General features: G+C 42.8%; 1 protein-coding gene across 1 annotated transcript; it reads right to left on the bottom strand.

Moving 5' to 3' along the window:
* Nucleotides 1-395: 395 nt before the first annotated feature.
* UTS2 (urotensin 2) lies at nucleotides 396-4,235 on the bottom strand. Its single transcript, XM_050931838.1, has 4 exons — nucleotides 4,133-4,235; nucleotides 1,957-2,073; nucleotides 1,180-1,223; nucleotides 396-512 (listed from the first exon to the last, which is right to left on the bottom strand). The coding sequence occupies exons 1-4, from the start codon at nucleotides 4,233-4,235 to the stop codon at nucleotides 396-398; spliced, it is 381 nt and encodes a 126-aa protein (XP_050787795.1).
* Nucleotides 4,236-9,870: the final 5,635 nt, after the last annotated feature.

Raw genomic sequence — 9,870 nt, 5'->3', positions numbered from 1 at the left:
TTTGTATGAAAGACTATGCAAATTAGTGTGGCATAGTGCTGGTTCATCCATCTCTCTGCTTAGAGAGACGATCCTATAGAATTCCTAATTTCCCAGACTGGTCCCTCACCATCCATCCGTTTTCCCCCTCTTGCCCCATCACTTAGTACCCAAGAGAAATGGAATCTCTGAAGGAAAATAACTCATTGCTCACGGGTTATTTGCAAAACATAGAGGATTTATTAATCTCCAAACAGCGTGGAATGTAGAGTTAAGAGTCAGCTTCACATTTCTTTATTCTCCTTATGTCAAAACAAGCAAATCTATGTACATTTTTCCAAGACAGTTATTAAGATCTTTATAAATTAAGCAGCCAGGACCAGGAAAGAGTTTGTTCCCCACCCCACCGCCCCCGGCTACACACAGTATTTCCAGAAGCACTCAGAGAGGTTCCCACGTCTTTTATTCTGTTTCCTGTCTTTGGCCAGCAGGCGGCTCAGCAAAGCAATTCGAGGGTGACTTCCATAGAAAGCCTAAAATCAAGCAACAGCTGCAGGTTAGTGAGTGGGAAATCAAATTAATCCTCTGAAAAATGCTTACAATGAGATGCAGTCCCTCTGTCATCTCTGACCAGGCCCTGTAGCCCCATATTCTGACTACCCTGGGAAGACAGAAAGCCCAATATGCATCTGTGATCCAAAATGCTAATCAAACTCCCTGTCTTAATCTTTAAAGGATCAATATATGGTAAATAGTAATGATTTTGTATAATCAATTAGCCCATTATCATTGTGCTAATGTTGCACATGTTGCAGTGGGAAAAGTGATATACTTATTGACTCTCACCCATATCCATACACACTCTTTAGCCAGTCCTGTAGAGGCTGGAACTGGCCTTTTAATTGGAAGGCAGTTTTTCAGGAGAGGGCTGGAATTTTAAAGTTATGCTGAAATGCTTCAATTTCTGCCAAATCTGTGTTACTATAGCCTTGAAAATACTTTTAAAATTATGCAAATTAGCAGTTTTCTGTCATCATCTTTCAATATCCTTTTTCTGCTACAGAAAGATGGGTCATACTTTGATCTAAACTATCTTTAAGTTAAATGGGACTTTAAAGGGTGTCTTATTATCCACTTCTCCTTAATCTAAAATGTGGGTTTCCAGTTTCTTATTTTGACAATAGCTAGTCATTCATTTACCTCTTTCACATTTTCCCCTGGATTGTAGCTGCTAGGGCTGAGACCTGGAAAAACAAGTATGAAATGCTTCTTAGTTTAGAAATGGAGAGACTATGCATGTCATTTCTGATTGCCAAAATAGAACCCACAGAGGTAAAACAGACGTTAAGAAGATCAAATACCAACTGTTCCTTCTGATGTAGGGTCAGTCCTTGTCATAGCACATTATTCCTGATGGATGTATGATAGTGGGGCTGCAGCACTTACTTAATCTTACCTGTAAGGAACCTCTCTCCTGCATAAGTCATTGTATCATGACATTTATGGCTGTAGATTCTGCATTTTCTGAAAATGCTGCTGCATTTCAACAGATTGTGATATTTGCATGGCTCAGTTACTCACTCCCAGACCAAGTCCCTGTCTTGCCTAGAGGAGTTCCTTGCCTTTTAGTCATCGACAGCCACTCAACATCAATATGAAGTTCAGCAGACTTTTTTTCAGACTCACACTGACTTAGAGGGCTGCAACTTCCTTTCACTGTTAATGAGTTCTTAATGTAATTGTACCTGATGGTTCTTTGATTCTCCCCCCGACTTAAAATGTTCCTGCTGGTGGGCTTTGGGTTCTCTGCAGACAGTGAACTTCAGCTGCTTTGACAATGTGCACCGTCCAGGCAGATTCATATTGCAAGATGTTTCTTATTTCTTGCTGCTCAAAGCAAGTGAATTTTCAGAAGGGACCCTTGGTATTCTGTACCTTGGAAAAATTCTATGTGTAAAGTGCGTGGGAGAGCTTTACCTTCTTTGCTGGGAGTGTCCTCAGTTTGTGCCCCCAGGAGCCTTGGCAGAGTCTGAAGCAGAGAAGCTTTCCCCAAGCTGTCCAATCGCTCCACATTTAATCGTGTATCTTCATCTGCTGTTGGTAGAAGAAGACATCAGAGTCTGTATGGGATGACACCTCCCTGTTTCCTTTTGGGTAACAACCATTCAGTCAGCTGGCTCCTGAACAGGCCTGTGGGCCCCACGTTTTGAAGATGTCAGAAGGCACCAGCAGTTAATCACTGACCTTTATTTAATGAATGAGAAAAAGGTGGTGATTGCCTCTTTGGGCACCTGAGTCACCCTCCTGATGTTACATCTGTACAGTCTCTGTTCTCACTGATCTAACAGATCTGCCCAATTCGGCCCAGGAAGTCACCCATTGGTTTGGGGCCCTGGGTATCTACAGCCCCAAGCACAGAAACTACTGCTGTTCGGGATGTCTGCAATGCTAAAAGAAACACAATGTGAAAGTGGCAGTCTGCCAAATGATTACATGGAGCAGCATGTGGCTACTGCTCAGATGAACTGGACAGGCTACCAAAACAAGATCTGACCGTCTGAAAGGAAAGAGAGGTGAGATTTAACAAGATAATGATTTCTAGAACTTTGTGACACCATTTCAGGAGAACCTACATGAATACAAGCTGGGGTCTTTTACCACCCTGAAATAGTTGGCTGATTTAGAGACAATATAATGGATCATAGGTATTACTTATCTGCTTTTGATTTCCCCACAAACCCCTTCTTTTATTTAAATTAAATTTAAAACATTGTAATGAAAACAAAATATCCGAGGGAGGGGAGATTTTTTAAAAATCCTTGGCCATAAGTGAATACTGTAGTTTGCCTAGTAACTATGCAGAGAAACAGTTGCAGAGGTCACTGGGAAGTTTCAGAAATGTCTTTGCATGACAAGCTGTTACCTCCATGTGCATTATGCTGAGACATTTCACACGGTTATTCTAATATACTTTGCCTCTCCCTAGCAATGCTGATATACACATTTGATTTGAGATTAAAAATATAGATTCCTAATTTTTGTCTTTTGTTCTCTAGAGGGTGCTTTTTAATTAATAGAGAAGATTTAATAAGCTTAATGCATGCCTCCAAACAAATGCAGTTGATATTACTGGTTACTGCCAGCTCGTCCATCTCATCATACAGTGAATGATGTCTGGATTGAATGACAGCTGGCTGTAAACTGACTGCAATTACACAGTAGAAGGTTTGTAAAGACACTTGTTTAAATTTTGGACTTACGAATATTTAGAAAAACACTTTAGTGTTTATCAGACTTTGTAAACGAATATAGCAGCAGTGTCTCCAACAAAAGACCATGAATTACTTAAGTAGAGGGCAGGTGGGCACAGTCCCTTCTTCGTGCACAGCTTTCTGACCTGCAGCACTCCCTGATTTTCCAGTCCTGAGCCCTGGCTCAAAGTTCGGTTCATACACTTCAATCCTGACTATATGGTATCCTCTCTATTCCATTTTTGGACCACTTATCCTGTTTTACCTATGCCCCTCAGTCCTGACCTACTGTACCTCTACTTTTCTAAACCTTGGATTCCCCAAGCAGAAACTTCTTCTCTTTGTAAACTGAATGAAGTCTCCTTAATATGAGCAACTCTCTACCAGGATACTAAATGTGAAATGGCTAAACTCATTTTCATTGCTGACTTAAGCCAAAATTGGACTGTTCTCAACTCCAAGCTGGGAATGGTTACTGCATTAATTTCTGCAGTACCGCTCCCACTTCTTCTAGATATTTTTTAATTATAAAAATAATGAGTAAGCCATCTTAAAGTACAGCCAGAGGAACTGGCCATGCAGCCAGGCGACTCTAAATGGAGAATCAAATGTCAGCTAGCTCACATTTCATGTTGCAGGGTTCAGAGAGCTTGCATTCAGGATCTGAAGGCAATAGCAAGGGATATTTAGGGCACCCAACCTCTCCATTTTCTGAGGACTTACACGGAACTGTTGATTCCAATTGTGCCTCTAGCATCATGAAGAAACACCTGCTTTTTGCCGCAGCTGAAGAACACAGATGAGAAAAGGTCCTTTCTGAAAGAATTTCTTGGTTACTCATTCAACATTACTGTCCAGTGCCCTACTGAGCTCCTGACCTGCAAAAGCAAAAAAAGTCTTACCTGAGAGCTGATAGGACACCTCCCTGGAGTCGATAATGGGGAGAGACAAGAGAGGACATGAGAGGCTGATAATAAAGAGACAGCAGAATACCAGCCTATGCATTGTTGCTGCGTGAATATAATTCGTCTTTGTTGACCCCGTCGTGCAGAGCCGCTATCTGACTGGCGCATCTCCTCCCAATTTCACCCATTATATAGCCACGCATGACCTCATCAATATCATCATCCAAAAAAAAAAATCCAGTGAATTTATTGCCCATTGATTCTAAATGGAAACCACTTTGCATTGATGTCATTTTTCAAGGTAACAGTTCATAGCCAATAAATTTACTGTCTCATTGCATGGTGTACAAAGTGGATATTATATCAAACCAGGCACAGTAAGTTTATAAATCTGGCATAGAAATAACTTCCAGTTATAAATCATGAGTTAATGAAAGGGTCAGACATTGGTTGAAATGACCATGGCAGTGAGATGGCTGATTTATGAACCTTAGCAAGCTTGACGCAGAGCATCTGATATGAAATGTTTTGGTTTTTTGCCTTTTGTGAGTTGGATGGATGAGTTGTCATGTTGTGTTAGGGGTTCTCGTGCCAGGAGAGTGAGAAGAGAGGAGATTAAAACTTCCATCCAGTTGTTTAATTTACAAAGAAAAGCTGAGCTGAGTTCAAGATGCTGGTGTTTTTCCCATAGATTTCATGTTTGTTTAATTTTTCCCATTTGCAAAGGCCTTTTCCAATATTGCCCTAGAGAATTGCCTTGGCAGCAGGAGCATAACTTTGATCTTTCTTTACGGTTAAGTGGAGACTCACTCAATACATATAAACTAGTTTGGGAAGTGTTAAATGTAGCTCTTTTACTAGCATGTGAGCAGCACTGACCTCCTTTCTAGCTTACCTACCACCTATTTACCTCCTCTAAAGAAATTTACTTGATCGTGTGTTAGATAATGCACTACTCTCTAGCTGGCTATCTTTTTAAAGCTAACATTGTGGGTACCATGCAAAACAAGCAGCCTTGTGACATTATTCTTGGTGTTTCTGCATCCATTCATCTACCTTGTCTCACCTCACCTCTCCTTGCAATCACACCTGTCTTTTCCTTCTAGACTATGAACTCCTCTGGGGCGGGGTCAGGTGTTCAGTCAAGCATCACACACCCCGTATACAGATATTAATGTCATAAACTGACATATATTTATGCTGTGAACCTTTGGTTTGGGTGATGTTGAGAACATGAGCTTGCATTCAGGTCTACAAAAATGGCCATCCCAGTTCAGGAACACTGTCCCTGAACATAGTTTTCCTGCCTTCCAACGCTCTAGAAAAACAAAGTGAGCTCTGATCAGTTGATACTTGGACTTTTCAGTTTCCTTTTGTCTTTAGTAATGAGGTTGATCTTTCATACTGTAGCTTCTGGAGTTATCTGAAAATTATCTGTAACTGGAATTCACCAGATGACAAAATAAAAAACAGATCAATCACATCTGCATCAGCTTGAGATACAGGTCATCTGTCCACGATGCAAGGACGTATTGAGCAGCCCAGAGATCATATTAGAAGGCAAACACATTAAGGAAGTATAAGCGTTCGTTTACCTGTGCAGCACTGTACTAGCCAACAGTGGCCTCAAGAAAAAGTGACCTCATGGATTGGAAAGCCATCCACACCGTTCTCTAAAATTAACAGTGTACAGAAATCAAAGCTATAAATACCAAAACAAAACTGTGAATGTTCAACTCAGATGTTATTGATCTCAATGCTAAGTTATGGCAGCAAGAACTGGAGATCTATGTTAGATAGCAAACTAGAAGCCTTTGAAAATAAGTGCTTGAGAAAATTTCTGTACACTGGTTGGACAGATTTCATCACCAGCAACGAGATCTGATAAATCACTAACCAGCAGTTCATCTCCCCTATAATAGAAGAAAGCAATGGACAGATTTGGTGCATATACACCAGGTGCCAACATACAGACTCCCACATGAAGCTGCCAAGTGCAAATCAACTGGTGTGAGGAAACATGAGCACCCAAGAGAAACCTTAAGAAGAATCCTTTGCAGGGAGGACAGAAGAATTGATCTCAACACCATAGAGCAGATGGAAGCGGTAGCTAACTGCAGAGATGGATGGAAGAGAGTTTCCATCCTATGCACCAACACTGGCACAAGAAGGATGGGGACATTCCATGTAAGGCATATCTTACATACATTGAGCTACATCTGTAGTAGCCTGTGAGTAGGTGCATATAGGAGCCATATATCAATTTGTAAGGAATCCTGTGGCACTTTATAGACTAACAGATGTTTTGGAGCATGAGCTTTCATGGGTGAATACCCACTTCTTCAGATGCATGTAGTGGAAATTTCCAGGGGCAGGTATATATATGCAAGCAAGCTAGAGATAATGAGGTTAGTTCAATCAGGGAGGATGAGACCCTGTTCTAGCAGTTGAGATGTGAAAACCAAGGGAGGAGAAACTGGTTCTGTAGTTGGCAAGCCATTCACAGTCTTTGTTTAATCCTGAGCTGATGGTGTCAAATTTGCAGATGAACTGAAGCTCAGCAGTTTCTCTTTGAAGTCTGGTCCTGAAGTTTTTTTCACTGCAGGATGGCCACCTTAAGGTCTGCTATAGTGTGGCCAGGGAGGTTGACGTGTTCTCCTACAGGTTTTTGTATATTGCCATTCCTAATATCTGATTTGTGTCCATTTACCCTTTTCCGTAGAGACTGTCCAGTTTGGCCGATGTACATAGAGGGGCATTGCTGGCATATGATGGCGTATATTACATTGGTGGAGGTACATTGGTGGAGGTGGAGGTCCTTCTGCAAGACAAACCCAAGAAAGAAACCAACAGGACTCCATTGGCCATCACATACAGTCCCCAGCTAAAACCCCTCCAACGCATCATCAGGGATCTAGCTGGGAGTTAGGGTCCATGCCTGCCAAACTACCTCAACCTGAAAACATAGAAGCTGCCAGGTGCGAGTAGTGCCATGAAACTCGGGTGGAGGGGTACTTGTAAGCCATGGGATTAAATAAACACATGGTCCAGACAGGGTACCTGGGATAGAGAGTTGGGACCAGTGACGTGCACTGGATGCAGCCAGTAGCATATTTCCCACTAGACCATAGTTGTACTGGGGTCCAGACAGGCGATGGGCCCAATTGTAAATAGCATTACCATGTTGCAGTACAGTGAACCCTACATGGTGTTTTGTAATAAACAAATTGATGTTGAGGGGTTCTTGGGAATTAAAACGGGCGAGGTGGGGGTTAGAGGCGAACCAGCCAGCTAGTTTCTCTAAGGTTTGTTGTGCTGATGCGTTCCATACTTCTCGGGAGCGTTTAGAAGAGAGAGAGCTTTGTAGGATTTCTAGGTTAAAAATTAGCTGTGCCGGGACATATTGGCGGTGATAATTAAGGAGACCTAGTAGCTGCTGAAGCTCTCGTTTATTTTGTGGAGGGGCTTCTGTCCAAGGGCCTAATACACTGGCTGGGGCTTGGGTGTTAGTGGTGGGAGTGAATTGGAGTCCCAAGAATGAGAATTGCTGGCTGGCCTGCAGGTGGCTCTTTGTTTTGTTAATTTGCCACCCATCTGCTTCTAATGCATCAATTATCATTTGGGTGGTACTTTGAACTGCTTGTGGATTGGGCCCACAAATGACAATGTCATCTACATAGGTTAGCACGTACACATCCTGTAGGGGTTTTACCTTTTGTAATGTGATATTGAGATGGGATGATGCAAGTGCAGGAGAATTACAGAACCCCTGTGGGCAAACTTTCCATTTATATTGGACGCCCTTAAAAGCAAAGTTTAAGATTCCTTGTGTGTCCTGGAGTGGGATTTGGTAAAACATATCCTTTAAATCAAGAGTACATGCCCACTGATTACTTGCATCGCTTAGTTGCCGCTGTATTTCGGGAATGGTGGCAGAGCTGGAAAATGCGATAGGCTTTACACGGCTGTTAGCTTGTCTGTAATCAATGACAAGGCGATATTTAGAGGGATCGCCGGGCTTGGGAATACCCCAACCCGCGGACAGAAAGGTGGATGCAGTGACCCTTTCTATTTTTTTTTCTTCTAGAAGCTGAGTGAGCAAAGCTTCAATAAGGGGAAGCCCTTCGGATTTTGTGGGAATAGGGGAAAATTTCCATGGCTGGGAGTTAACTACTTCGGGGGTATAGGGGGAATGATCGCCTACGGTTATAGGGAGGGCTTGCAGAATTTGATCATGCAGTTTAAATTTTTTAATATCTGAGACATGTAGCAGATTTTTTGATCCCAACAAGGCTTTTATTTTTCTTAGGTATTTTCCGTGGGCAATTTTAACCCAAACCACGGATTTTTCTTGTACTGCATTGAGACCTTGAACAAACATAAAGGAGCCAGTAGGACAGTGGGGAACGTTGGGCTCAATAACGCTAATTTGAGCTCTAGTGGCTAATAAAAAGGAAGTGGGGGTGTCACCGTTAACTAACAGGGTGGCGTATGGGCGTTCATCGGTGGGATCTTTAATTTGGGCCGGGCAGCATCCGGCCCCTATTCGTTTTTTGTCCTAGCATAGTCCTCCCAATTTTTCCAGCCTAGCTGTTCGGCTACATTTTGCTGCTCTTGGTTTGACATTTTACGCAGGGCTTCTTTGGGGATCCCTTTGTTAAGAAGGAAGCCAAATAGTGCCCGTTCAGCTTTAGTTCACTCAGGATATTTTTGGGGATTAAACTGACTTTTTGGAGGGTTTTTTGGTGGTGAATCAACTGGGAGAACAACAGACGGGGGTGGCAGTAACAACTTAATTTTACTAACCACTTCAAATAACGTTAAGATGGGTCTGCGAACGGCCGCATGCAAGTGCAGCATGGCACCGGTGTCAGCTCCAGGGGCAGCTTCTAATGCCAAATTAACCGCCTCTGCTGAGACAGGAATTTAGGTGGGATCAGTAACGTATATAAAGGGTGTGGCCACCAATTGCTGTTGAATAGTTAAATTAAGTGGATTTTGTATTGGATCCCACAGGGCTATGGAAGCTCCTGCAATTGCCCATATTAGATCGTGTGGAGTAACTAAAGTTCCCGGAGGGATATATAATCCTTTAAAACTGCCTTTCATTGCTAAAATGGCAGCTGCCGGGGTGGTAAGTGGCCAAATGTGATTGCTTAATAAAGGGTGACCCGGGAAGCCTCGTGCCCAATTGGCCGTTTTGGCTAAGGTGCCGGCCTCCTCGCGGTCCACCAATTCTGCTCCATGTTCTAAGGCTAGCCGCCCGACCCAAACCATGGGTGCCTCGTCGGCTTTTCGTTGCGTTTCCTTTAAAAACTCTTCACGTTCGGCCTTAGTACGTGTTCACAGTTCAGAAACCTGCATGGTGTTGCCTGTTTGTGTGTCTGTTTTAGTTTTAGTTATTGCAATAGGCAAAGCTTCTGCTACGGTTTCAGACTCTGCACATTCTGGGGCTGTTGGCAGAGCTGGATACAGAGGAGTTTTAGGAGCTTCATATGGGGGTGGCAAAATTTTCCGAGAGGGACTTGTGGGGGGGGGTAGTGATGGGCTCTACCTTTTCTGTCTTCTTCTCATTATTACCTTTAGGAGAGCCTGGGGCTGCCTGTTTAGCTGCAGACATTGTGCCTCCATGGAGGACAGAACACAGACCGAGGGTCTTGCATATCATGCTAAACAGGACGGTGGAAACGTCCTCAGATTTATATTCATCGGGTCGCAATTTTTTGGTTTTCTTA

Source organism: Gopherus flavomarginatus, chromosome 21, assembly GCF_025201925.1.
Source record: "Gopherus flavomarginatus isolate rGopFla2 chromosome 21, rGopFla2.mat.asm, whole genome shotgun sequence".
In the NCBI taxonomy this organism is placed as follows: domain Eukaryota; kingdom Metazoa; phylum Chordata; order Testudines; family Testudinidae; genus Gopherus; species Gopherus flavomarginatus.
The sequence above is the reverse complement of the archived record's forward strand: the minus strand, read 5'-3'. Positions and strand labels throughout refer to the sequence as shown.

Bases quoted from the DNA above. Each gene is read 5' to 3' on its own strand.
- UTS2 (XM_050931838.1), bottom strand. From the start codon at position 4,235: ATGCATAGGCTGGTATTCTGCTGTCTCTTTATTATCAGCCTCTCATGT. The intron at 1,224-1,956 runs GTAAAGCTCTCC...TTGTTTTTCCAG, and splicing joins GGACACTCCCAGCAAAGAAG to GTCTCAGCCCTAGCAGCTAC. The intron at 513-1,179 runs GTAAATGAATGA...GCTTGATTTTAG, and splicing joins CAGGGGAAAATGTGAAAGAG to GCTTTCTATGGAAGTCACCC.